The sequence below is a fragment of the Herpailurus yagouaroundi genome, unplaced genomic scaffold (genome assembly GCF_014898765.1).
Source record: "Herpailurus yagouaroundi ecotype Mexico unplaced genomic scaffold, PumYag 187, whole genome shotgun sequence".
Taxonomy (NCBI): domain Eukaryota; kingdom Metazoa; phylum Chordata; class Mammalia; order Carnivora; family Felidae; genus Herpailurus; species Herpailurus yagouaroundi.
This window is the reverse complement of record NW_024412418.1, coordinates 5929418-5942265: the sequence shown is the minus strand read 5'-3', so window position 1 is coordinate 5942265 and position 12848 is coordinate 5929418. Positions and strand designations below refer to the sequence as shown.

General features: G+C 46.1%; 1 protein-coding gene across 4 annotated transcripts in view; it reads left to right on the top strand.

Annotated features, from left to right (window-relative positions):
* Positions 1–12848, top strand: part of PTPRJ (protein tyrosine phosphatase receptor type J) — a 56688-nt gene that overhangs the window by 2535 nt on the left and 41305 nt on the right. The window contains exons 2-6 of one of the 4 annotated variants that reach the window (XM_040495146.1): positions 264–467; positions 2223–2474; positions 3599–3826; positions 7103–7369; positions 10572–10832. In XM_040495146.1, coding sequence (XP_040351080.1) covers positions 264–467; positions 2223–2474; positions 3599–3826; positions 7103–7369; positions 10572–10832 — 1212 coding nt within the window. Of the gene's footprint in view, positions 1–236; positions 468–2222; positions 2475–3598; positions 3827–7102; positions 7370–10571; positions 10833–12848 lie in introns of all 4 variants that reach the window. The other 3 variants (XM_040495145.1, XM_040495143.1, XM_040495147.1) reach the window with 3 other exon arrangements.

The following is a 12848-nucleotide window of genomic DNA, read 5'->3' as shown; positions in this document are numbered from 1 at the left end:
TATATATATATATATATATATATATATCCAACAGCTTCATACACATCCTTCACCACTTCAGAAACAGTCAGTTAGTTTGTGGGAAGAAAGTCCAGGAGGAGAAATAGAGGGAAATAAAATTCTGTGATTGCACAATTCACTTCTGAAAAGTAGAGATGCAGAGCAGTCCTGACTCTTATATTTCTTTTTTAAATATAATTTTTTCTTTCCTCTTTCGGGAAACCATATTAAAATAGAATCCTTGTTTGTGTCTGACATTGAAGCTGTGTCCATCAGTCCAACCAGTGTGGCCCCAGCATGGACAAACACGGACTCAGCTGCTTCTACGTACACGCACACAGAAGGTGAAGGTCAAGCTGGGGATAACACCACAGGCTTTAGCCCAACAGCTTCATACACATCCTTCACCACTTCAGAAACAGTCAGTAAGACTTGGGCAGATTCCACGGTCGCAAATGATGTGACAGGTAAGATGAGCTCCCAGGAATGATCGTGAGACGTTCCTTTTCACCCTGTATCCTAGAGCCTTGTCCATTCACGTTGCCTGTGGGGGAGAGATTGGTTTTCGTTAATGGTGGAAGGGGAGGAGAAAAGATGCCATATTGGTTCAAGCCCAGGAGTTCAGGTGATACCTGAATCATTACCTGATCAATGCAGATCATTTGGTATTCAGGTCTTGGGTGCTTTGGGAGGTTTTAAGTAGGTCCACTTTTAAAAATCTTTTGCTATTATTGGCTAGTATTTGCTTTTCTGCTAAGACTTGGGAGCAGTGACCCCATTAGACATGTGTCTTGATGGTGTCTGTAATTAGTAGGCTTTTCTTAAGCCCGGCAGGGAAGTTAATGCTGTTTATATTCTCAGGAGTATTTGCCGGGCCTGGAAGTTTGGTGTGCTTTATAGAAGAGCGTGTTTCAAATGAAATGATAGCCCAGTGACACTCGCTTAGGTTTAGATTTTTATTTAGCTTAAATGTCAGTACCCTGAGGCACGTGTTATAGCTGCACATTTAGCTCTCTCCCTTTTTTTTTTTTAAGCAGAAAAGAATCAAAAGTACAAAAAAGAGACAAGAAGCTCTTTTAAGCTGGGAAGAACCAAACATTTAAAAATGAGCTCTTCTTTTGGTTTTCTGATCTGGGGATGTGATCTCTTTGGCTGGTGAGGCCCTGGAAGCCTGATGTCTTGGAGCCCAGGGCACCTTCTGTACATGGAACAGGCAAATGAAACTGTCGGTTTTCAGCAGGCTTTTTTTTTTTTTTTTCAAGCCAGGAAACTATTTCTTTAAATGAAATCTTGCCTGGAAGCCCCATAAGGAAAAAGAACTGGAGAGAGAGGAGAGAGGACCCATAGGAGTGGGGTGTCATCAGTACCCTCAAAAAACTCTTGTCGCTCCTTAGAGCACAAGTTCAGAGGCAAAAAAAAAAAAAAAAACAAACCCTACGATAGAGGTTTGCTCTCTCGTGAAAGAGAGGGGGACAGGTGGAGAGGGCAGGGAGAAGATGGAAGAGAATGAAGGAGGAAAAAGAAGATAGAATTTAGCAATGGTGATGGGGATGAGATGACACAGGCCAGAGGAGGTGGGAAGGTGGCGGGAAATACCCAGCCTGGTTGCTGAGCCCCTCATTCCACCTGAAAGCCCCCCGGGACAAGGCCTTCCTCATCAGCTACTATTTATTGGTTGTGGACTAAGTGCTTAGTTGTTGTTTTTTTAAAATAAAAAAAAAACCCATTTTTAAAAATGTTTTTATTCAATTTTGAGAGAGAGACACGGACAGAGTGTGAGCAGGGGAGGGGCAGAGAGAGAGACAGGGAGATAACCCTAAAGCAGGCTCCAGGCTCTGAGCTACCAGCACAGAGCCAGACCTGGGGCTTGAACCCGTGAACTGTGAGATCATGACTTGAGCCAAAGTGAGACACTGAACCGACTCAGCCATCTAGGCACCCCTGCAGTCTGACAATTTTGAAGACAGTTTCGAAGACTCTCAAATCAGTGTTGAAGCTAACTGTTGTGGAGCAGAGCAGAGATCCTAAAAATCTTTGGTTACAGGTTTATTCTTTTCTGTATCATTTCCTGCTGTGAAATGATGGACTTGCACAGGACCCTGATATAAAAAAAGTATTTTTAGTGAGTCACATTGGAACATCAGTGACCCCAGTTATTCCCAATGAAAGGTGACTGCAAATACCTTGTTCCATCAATGCCCATTGTGTGTTTTTTAAAATAGAGCCGAGTCAAGTTTCTGATCTTCGTGTTTCCTTCGTGGGTGTGACGCAAGTTGCTATTACCTGGAAGAATGGCAATGACACTGCCACCTGCTGGATGCTCTTTGAAGGCGTCGAAAGTTGTAAGGAGTCGCCTCAAGTCTTGGTGGTCAACATATCACACCTGACACCAGGGGTTCGACAAAAGGTCACCCTGTGTCTTTCAGAATCAAATGAGGAAGGGAGAGAGTCCTCGGTTATAGATAGTGGCTTAGGTGAGTTACAAAAGTGTGCTTCTCATCTGCCATACTGGTTTTGACTTTCAGTAACTTAATAGTTTTAAGAAATATTGCTCTTGTAGTTGTATAGAGTTTTAGAATTTCTAGAGGGCTTTGCTCCAGACTGTTAGTTTTACCCCACATCTGTATGAGGAAGGAGGGAAATGTTCTTATTTTACAGGTCAGATCATTGGGGTTCAGAATGGTAACAGGGGCTGAAGCTTTCTGAGTCTGGCATCCCGCAAAGGAGCTGGCCCCTTTAGCTCTTTAAACTTTCAGGTCAACAAATACTAGATGCATTAACCCAAGTAGGGCCATCGGATGAACTTGTCACATCTGTTGCGAAAAGCGAAACTTAGCAAGCGAGGCTAGCAGATGTCTTCTGCATTGGCAGTGGAGTAGCCATTTACAGATTTGAAGCATTTTCAGAGGCAGCCCTGTGAATTGAGAAGAACAAGTGCTTAATCCCCATTTTACACATCAGGAAATAGTACTACGACGGGGGTGTTAGGATTGTTGACCACAACTGACAGAAACCAGACTTTAAATAGCCGGGGCTAGAAAAGCAACTTGTGGGCTCATGTCTGTTTTCCTGCTGTGGGCAGTAAGGCCCCGAAGCAAGAGATGAGGGGGCTCCCGTCTCCTCCGCCTGCCTCCTTCCATATCGGCCTTGACTTCAGAGTGGCTCCTGCCCCAAAGCTCAGGGAGAAATGGCCACCAGCAGGTCCCTCAGTTCACCTCCTATCAGAAGGGGTCTGGCCCAGGGGAGAAATTCCTGGAGTGAGATCAGATTAGCCAGGTTTGAGTCCAGTGGCCGTCCCTAGATGACCACCTTTGGAGCTGGGCGGAAGACGATTTTCTTGAAAGAAGGGGAAGAACTGAAAACAGCCGAGTTGGAAAGAGAAGGGGGGTGGTACGTGGGATACAAGTAGAGAGCGAAAGAGCTGCTGAAAATCAGGGTCCTTCCAGGAGGATGTGTCTCTCTGTGGGGGAGGAAGGGAAGAATTTGTGGTGTAGTAACTGTGGGTGCTGCCTGACGTGTCCTCTTATGGGGAAGGTGCTGTGGGCGGACAGGCATGTGCTTCCGTTGCAGTTAATGTATTTGACTTTTGTGATGGAAGTAGATGCCAACGCCACGGAGAGCTTCTCCCAGCAACCCCGGAACCACACGGCCCCCGTGTCTGGATACCAGCTCAAACGTGTGGACCTGTCTTCGGACCATCTTCTGACTGGAGACACGGAAGTCCTGATTACGGGGTTGGTGCCCGACACGGAGTACTGTGCCGCTGTCTATTCTCAAGCAGCAGATGGCACAGAAGGAGGGCCCCAGCGCATAACGTTCAGGACGGGTATGTTGAATTTTGTAGAATGTCTTCAGCCCGCATTTTCCAGCACCCACTTTGGTCTTCTGTGATTCTCGTCTCTCCGTTATCTCTTGCTTCACAAGTACTCGTGTTGTCAGAGGGAGTTTTCTGGAAGAGATTTTGGACAGAGCAAATCCAGTGAGTTTCTTCTTAACTCCGTGGCCAAGATGCTTCTTTCTTTCAAAAGCTCACTAACGCGTATCGGGCAGCTGCTGCGTGCAGACGCGAGGTGCTACCTCGTGTCTTCCTTTCGTGTCTCTGCACCCAGGCCAGTGGGACAAGCTGGTGTAATATTTTTCTCTTATAATTAGCTATTCTTCTTGTCATTTGTTGGTTAAGTATTTTCCCCTTCAGGTAAGAAAATGAGGTGTTTTTTGTTGTTGTTGTTGTTGCTTGTTTTGGGGTTGTTTTGTTTTGTTTTGTTTTGACCTCCCCTCCAGTGCATGCTGATCTTTCTGTGGAAGCTTGTTGATATGTGCATTGCTCTTCCTACCTATAATTTAATGGTATTTCCGCTCTGTCAACTGACCAATATTTGGAGGTGTGTCGGATTGGTGCTGACGAGGGGGCAAAGAAATGCATGGTTCCTTCCTAAGGGGAGTTCAAGATAGATGGGGAGTCGAGAGAGACATCCACGCATTGACAAGTCCATGGTCAGGCCCCCTGGGCTCAGGAATAAATGCTGCACCAGTGTCACCCTCAGGGACTTGGTTGAGGCAACACGAACTCCCACTCTGGTTACCTGACCCAAAAATATATCTGTTCTCAAAGGCTGTCGGAGACCCATAGAATGGAGGGAGAAGGGGTACGGGCTGGGGGATACAGGGCAGAAAATAAGACTAGGATCCAGGAAACTCTGGGAGGCTAGTAACACCTGGTTACTAGCTGGTACCTGGTAACACCCTCAGGAGTCCGAGTCCCAAGATGGAGACGCTGTCACGTTCGTGATTTCTGGATGGCTGCGTTGGGGAAGGGAGTGTGGTCCTCCGGCTTCTACGTGGATGATGAGCACTTCCTCCCCCCAGGGGGGATTTGGTGCTGTTGGGTGCCGCACAGGTGACACGTGGCCACCGTCCACTGCAGCTGCCCCCTGAGTGCTCTAGACAGTGGAAGGCTGGAGCACGATCTTAGCATCAAATCCCGAGGGAAGGCCTCTTCTACAGGCAGGATTTGAACTTGCTTTGAAGAGAGACTAGGATTTGGATAAAGGGAGAGAGGGAGGAAGACATGTCCACTGAGGAAACATTATGAGTGAAAGTGCAGGTGGTGGACCCCGAGGCACGAAGGTAGAGAGGTGCGAGGAGTGGGTGACAGCTCGAGGACCCTGGTAATTCTGGAGGGGTCGACTTCGTTCCTAGAGAGTTGTGATCGTATGCTCGTGAGTTGGGTGTCTCTGTCAGAGGCAGTTACTAGCCTGGCCATGTCACTTGCAGGGGCTGGACAGTCTGGGCAGGACGCCTATGACAGGTTGTGTCTGTAAAGAATTACTGCTTTTCCCTGTGTCCACCTTGAAGGAGGGTCCACTTGTGCCCTCCTTTCTTTCCCGTTCTACCGGTGATGCCAGTGTGTGGGTGAGGAGGGGAGGATGTAGCTATAGGAAAGGCCGCTTGGCTTCTGGGGACCCTCAGTGACCCAGCAGGTTGGCAGGTGGGAGGGCTCGGTGTCTAGAGGGTGGGGCAGGAGGAGGAGGAAGAAGGGGCCCTCCAGGGGTGCCTTTGACAGCGGTGGGGCCATCCTACACACAAGATGCTTGTGCAAGAGGGTGAATGGGCTCCTCGCTGAGCAATGTACCCCAGGGCTGGCTCCATCCAGAGGATGAGCCCTTTGCCTGACTTGCTAAAAGGGGTCTTGTGGGTTAGCGTGGGCCTCGGGTTCCCTGCTTTAAAGCTGTCTGAACAGAATTAAATAGTGATTGCAGGGGCACCTGGGTGGCTCAGTCGGTTAAGCATCTGACTTTGGCTCAGGTCATGATCTTGTGGTTCCTGAGTTCGAGTCCTGCATCGGGTTCTGTGCTGACAGCTTGGAGCCTGGAGCTTGCTTCAGTTTCTGTGTCTCCCTCTCTCTCTACCCCTCCCCTGCTCACGCTGTGTCTCTCTCTCTCAAAAATAAATAAACATTAAAAAAAATAGTGATTGCATCTTAGGCTCTCAGATATATGGATACACATGGCCTGGTTTGTGTGAACTGTCCTAGCACTTGATAAGTAATAATCATAGTAACTTTAACCCTCTCTGTGTGGCATGTGTGTGTATATATGTGCATATCTAGATGTATATACATGCACACAATACATGTCTCACACAAAGCATTTTTCAAGCATCTCGTTAGGTGGGATGGCGTTAAGGAAATCATCAGAGCATGTTGAGACACCTGAGATTAGTCATGGTAGGAAGTCACCTCTAAGGCTGATGAGCAAGGGGAAGAAGGGGTGCTTCTGGAACCTGGTGGGGGCTGGGGCAGTGGAAGAGGCAGCCTTGTCAGAACAGGTAGCCCGAGCAGAGGCCTGTGGGAGAAACACTTCACTGCTTACTCCTCTGCTTCCAGGTCGCCTGCTCACATTGCTTGCAGGTGGAACCCAGTCCCAGGGCCTCTGGTAGGGCCCCTCCTTCCTGCCAGTCGCAGTGATGCAGCATGTAGGGGTCAGCCTTCCAGGGCACAGAGCAGGCAGGGGACGGACAGCATGGATTGAGAGGGTAGGATGGGCCAGTGGCAGATTATTAGAGCTCTGTGTTATCTTTTCTCGAGGTTAGGAATATTACCCCCATTTTGCAGATGAGGAGACTGAGCTCACATGATTTTCCTCAGAACTACCTGGCCATTAATGCAGAACTAACCTTGGAACCCGGACCTGCCTTGCGCTAAAGTGTGTAATCTTTAATGGGTCCTGTATAGTTCATTCTGGAAGCATATATGCTTGAGAGTGTTTCTGGGTCACCCCAGGACCTGAGCAGGGCATGAGTAGAGTCCATGTTGTTGTTTGAAGAGCCTGTCATATCTCTAAGAGTAAACTCACAAGAAGAACAAAGCGGTAGCTATGCAGTTGCAATTGGCCAGGTTGTCTCTTCACTGAAGATGATGTCTGACACTTGCTGGGACCCCCATACATTGATGTATGTTGTGGTAAAAATGTGTAGGAGAGGAAGGCATGATTGCTGAGAATCTTTCTTATAATGGATGACAGGTCCTGATGATGGTTTGTCTCTGTCTCTCTCTCTGGCTTGGCCATTCTGGTTACTGTTAACGCCTCTTCTGTCTTCACAGTCGCCAGTCAAGTGTTTGACGTTGAAGTTGTGGACATCAACGCAACAAACATGACCCTGACCTGGAAAATCAATGATAACGAGTCGTCCTCTGTCTATACCTACAAGATACAAGTCACTGGGGAGACGGATTCCTTCACCCTCCATGTCAATGAGACTCAGGTCGTCATTACTTCGCTCAACTCGAGTACCTTGTACAACATCACGGTGCATCCTTTCCTTGGCAACAGTTCCAAGGGCGTGCCGGGTTTTCTCCAAGTGTACACCCGTGAGTTCACTCATTGTTTTGCTGACCTCTCTCACCTGCCTGCTCTGTGCCAGGCCCAGGTACGAGACAAAGCTTTGTCCCTACCCTCGAGGAAAACACAGCTCAGTGTGTGAGCCCACAGGGACTCTAACCTCCTTCCGGATGTGCGCCGTTGTAACGATGATCGTTGACTGACCCACCCCACGTGCTGAACATGGTGTACATGCTTTCCTGGCACTGTCTTCTTTTTATTTTACTTTTTTACACTTCTAAATTTTATTTTGTGTGTGTGTGTGTGTGTGTGTGTGTGTGTGTGTGAGAGAGAGAGAGAGAGAGAGAGAGAAAGAGAGAAAGCGAGCATGTGAGTGCGGGAAGAACAGAAAGAGGGGGGAGAAAGAATCCCAAACAGGCTCCACGCTGTCAGCGCAGAGCCCAATGTAGGGCTTGATCCCATGAACCATGAGATCATGACCTGAGCCTAAATCAAGAGTTGGTCCCTGAACCGACTGAGCCGCCCAGGAGCCCCTCCTTGCACTGTCTTATGTAGTGTTCACAGACCTGTGACATGGTTGGAATTAGCCTTATTTTATGAATCAGGGAGCCGTGGCTGAGAGAGGTGCTGTAGGGAGGTGTTACACACATAGCAGAGGTAGGATTCAACAGCTGGGCTGACTCCAGCCTGTGCTTGTAATGACCATTCATTCTAGCATGGTAGAGGCAAAATGATGCACGGAGACAAAAAGAACCTGGTTATTCACGTCCCTCTGTCTTTTGGATACTGACATTATAATGAAGCAGGGCACAGATGTATCTCACCCTTTCTTTGCTTACCTGTGCTTTATTTTATTTATTTATTTTTTTTAAATTTTTTTTTCAACGTTTATTTATTTTTGGGACAGAGAGAGACAGAGCATGAACGGGCGAGGGGCAGAGAGAGAGGGAGACACAGAATCGGAAACAGGCTCCAGGCTCTGAGCCATCAGCCCAGAGCCCGACACGGGGCTCGAACTCACGGACCGCGAGATCGTGACCTGGCTGAAGTCGGACGCTTAACCGACTGCGCCACCCAGGCGCCCCTGCTTACCTGTGCTTTAAAGAGAAGATGACAGGCAGCAAATAAAAAGCTTCCTGTTCCAGGGCACCTGGGTGGCTCGGTCAGTTAAGTGTCTGACTTCGGCTCAGGTTATGATCTCACAGTTCGTGGGTTCGAGCCCTGCACTGGGGTTTGTGCCGAGCCTGGAGCCTGCTTTGGATTCTATGCCTTCCTGTCTCTCTGCCCCTCCCCCACTTGCGCGCGCGCTCTCTCTCTGTCTCTGTCTCTCAAAAATAAACATTAAAAAAAGATGCTTTCTGTTCCAAAGAAGGTCCGAGAATTAAAGTAAAGCAATAATGGTATACCAGTAGTACATAGTATAACAGTATCAGTATCGTACCTTACCAGGCGCTTTATGGGTATTGCGATGGCCTCCATGGTAGGTATTAGGATCCCTGTTTGACAAATAAGGAGGCTGCAGCCCCACCCAGCCGAATGATTTGCCTAAGGGCGCAAAGTGGCAGAGCAGAGACGTGGGTCCCAGGGATGCCTGGCTCTGGACCCAGGGCTCGTTTCACAGAATGCTTCACTTGGGTGTCTGTTGTTTGCTAGGAAGCGCACCTTAGGCACCTTTACAAATGTCTTCTGGACTGGCTCTTTGGGGTAAGTGGAATCTGGTTTCCCTTCCTCACCTTCTACACTTTTACTCTTCAGTCCCTTTATTAGTTCAGATTAGGTTTGGCTGTGAGTAACAAAAAAACTTCCCAAGTATGCACGGCGTAAACAAAACAGGAGTTTGTTTCTTTGTCCTTGTAGAAGCAGCACCAGTGCTAGGCAGGACGGGATGGAGGAGTGTTAGCCAGGGCTCCGTGGCAGGAAACAGAAGCTTTTTACGAGCTTTTTTCAGCCCAAAGGAACTCGATCCTGGGAGCCGAGGGTTTGCAGAGTGACTGGGAGGGCTGGTGTGTTATTTTGCCAGGGCGGCTGTTATAAGTACCACAGACTGCAGAGCTTAAACAACAGAAATTTATTTTCTCACAGTTCTGGAGACAAGAAGTTTGAGATCAAGGTGATGAACGGTTGGGTTCCTCTGAGGCCTCTCTCCTTGGCTGGAAGGTGGCTGTCTTCTCCCCGTGTCTTTGCGTGGTTGTCCTTTGGTCTGTGCATGACTGTGTCCTAATCTCCTCTTCTTACCAGGACACCAGTCATATACTGGATTAGGACCTACTCTAATGACCTTGTTTTACCGTAATCACCTCTTTAAAGGCCCTGTCTCCAAATATACCACCTTCTGAGGTACTGGGTGTTAGAGCTCCAACATATGAATTTTGAGGGGACGCGCTTCAACTCTTAACAGCTGGGGGAGCAGGCTTTAGGCTGGGACCCAGGAATGGCTCCCACACTAAGGGGTGCGGTTTTGTCACAGTCTGCAACCCCCACTGTACGTGTTGGCTCCAGAAATATATGTTCTGAGCTGTAATCCGGGGATCAGGAAGCCATAGGTGCCACCACAGCCACCGTACCCGTTCTGGAGCTAGGCGGCCTGAACTCTGGGTATTGCATCTACATTCCAGCTACAAGGAGGAGGAAGGGCAGAAGGTAGCGCTCCATGCGTTCATGATACTTCCTAAAAGTCATACGGTACTTCTGCTCACATCCTATTGACCAGAGCTCAGCCACACGGCTAATCTAGCAGCAAAGGAGGCTGGGAAATATAGTCTTTACTTCCGACAGCCAGGTACACAGCTAAAAATCTGGGGTTGTATGACTAAGGGAAAAGCCAGGTAAGGAATGGGTTTTAGGGGTCAACAGCAGCCTCTACTGCATGTTTCTAAACAGAGGTTCTGGGAGGCCTAATAATATATATTTGAGATAAAGCAGCCAGCAGCAGCCAAGGTCCTACCCCAGAGTGTTAGCTCGTGCCCACGTGGGTTCACCCCTCCTCTCATTTCCAGTGAATGACTTTGTACAACCTAAGCATGCAGTTTCTATGCTCTTGTAGCCAACTGTTTTCTCAGTAGCCAAAAATACCAGTTGCTAAGGGCATTGTAGGTGATAATACAAAGAAGAGAGAAAGGTCGGATGTCCCAAGTGTGCATATAATCTCAGTGTAAATATTTTGTGAGGTTCAGTCACCCTGTCTTCTGTAGAACCAGGCTCTAAATCTAGTTGTTTACTCTCTTCCCACAGCCCCCCGTCCAGTTTCCGACTTTCGAGTGACGAGTGTCAGCACAAGGGAAATTGGCTTAGCTTGGAGCAGCAATGACGCAGATTTCTTCAAGATACTTACCACAGAGGAAGGAGCTGGAAAATCTCCGCTGGAAACAGCCACCCAAAACCAAAGTATTGTCATCGGTGGCTTATACCCTGGAACCAAGTATCGTTTTGAAATATTTCCACAAGGACCAAATGGGACTGAAGGGGAGTCCCAGACGGTTTACAATAGAACTGGTAAGCAAATAGGCTGTGTTTTCTGTAAAACAGTGGTGTTTCTTAAAGGAAATCAGTATAATTTATAATGCCAGGTTTTCCAAATACTGCTTTTAATTATCTAATGAAAATCTTAAAAAACATTTATAATGACAGTAATGCATATTCATTATGTAAAATACATAGACAAGCAAAAGAAAATCACATAGTAAACTATCAACCAGAAATAATCACTGGTAACTTTTGGCATATTTTTGATGTATGAGACAATCAATGATAACTTTTCTAATTTTAAATATGTGCCTGTATTTTATTTATTTATTTATTTATTTATTTATTTATTTGGAGTGGGGAAGGGGCAGAGGGAGAGAGAAGTTGTGGGGTTCCATCACATGAATCATGAGATAATGACCTGAGCCGAAATCAAGAGTCAGATGCTCAACTGACTGAGCCACTCAGGCACCCCTATATATTTTTTCTTTTACAAACATTGAAGTCATCCTATTCATGTGGTTTTATAATCTGCTTCTTACCACATATCAGCTTATTATGAGTGTTCTTCCCTGCCAGTATAAATATTTCTACAGGATAATTTTAATATCTTCCTGGCATTCCATTGTCTAAATCGGGTCAACAGATAATAATGGCCTATGGGCCACATCTGGCCATTGCCTGTTTTCATAAATAAAGTTTTATTAGAACACAACCATGCTTATGTGTTTATATACTATCTATAACTGCTTTTGTGCTAGAAATGAGCAGTTGCAATAGAAAATATATGGCCCACAATATGTAAAATATTTATTCTGTGTCCCTTAAAGGAAAACTTAGTTGACTTGTGGGCTAGATCATTGTTACCCAAAGTGTGATCCAGGGATCTCTGAGGGTCCCCTAGATTCTTTCAAGGAGTTGATGAGTTGTTATTATTATTATCATACTGCTTCTAAAGTGTTATTTGGCTTTTTTAATCTTATTCTCTCATGATGAGTGTATAATGGAGCTTTCCAGATGCTATATGACAAGGAATGACATCGTCACTCTGATGGCTAATGGAATGTATGCTTGTGTATTCTCATGTTTTAAAAACTCTTCATTTTTTATTTCTTTAAAAAATTTTTTTGGTGTTTATTTACTTTTGAGAGAGAGAGAGAGAGAGCGAGCGAGCGAGCAAGCATGAGCAGGGGAGGGGCAGAGAGGGATGGAGACACAGAATCCGAAGTAGGCTCTAGGCTCTGAGCTAGATGTGGGGCTCCAACTCATGAACCGTGAGATCATGACCTGAGCCCAAGTCGGAAGCTTAACCAACTGAGCCACCCAGACGCCCCTTCATTTTTTATTTCTAATACAGTAAATATAAATATAGCCTACATAAATAAAAATTCTCTCTTAAGGAGGTAAAGGGGTCCTGAGATTCAAAAGTTTAAGAACCAATGATATGGATGTATTGTAAATTATTCAAGTACTCCCCTATTGTTGGAAAAGTAGATTGTAGATTATATACAGTCTTTCATAAACAGCATTATTCTTTGAGGCTAAGTGATCTTGATAAAATTATTTCATCAAAACAATTTAATGTTCATTACTGTTGTTTTTAAAATTTGAAACACGTTTTTTGGGAAAGCTTGGAAAACATACACTATTCCTTGAGCTTTGATTGCAAGAGAATTAATCTTTTATATAGAAGGGAAGAATAAAAAAATGAGGCCTAATTCCTTTAGGCACACATGAAATCATTTGGGCTTTTGAGATTCTCCTTGTGTAGGTTTCTTCAACTCTGTTGGTTGGGTGAAGGCATTGATAGTTCCTTGCAAGGTTTGTTTCCAAAATAACGGACTGCTAAAGTACATTCCTTAGATGAAATGCAGTAATTCCATTTCAAGTCTGAATTTTATTTTTTTATTAAAAAAATGTTTTTAATGTTTATTTATCTTTGAGAGAGACAGAGCATGAGTGGTGGAAGGGCAGAGAGAGAGGGAGACACAGAATCTGAAGCAGGCTCCGGGCTCTGAGCTGTCAGCACAGAGCTTGATGCGGGGC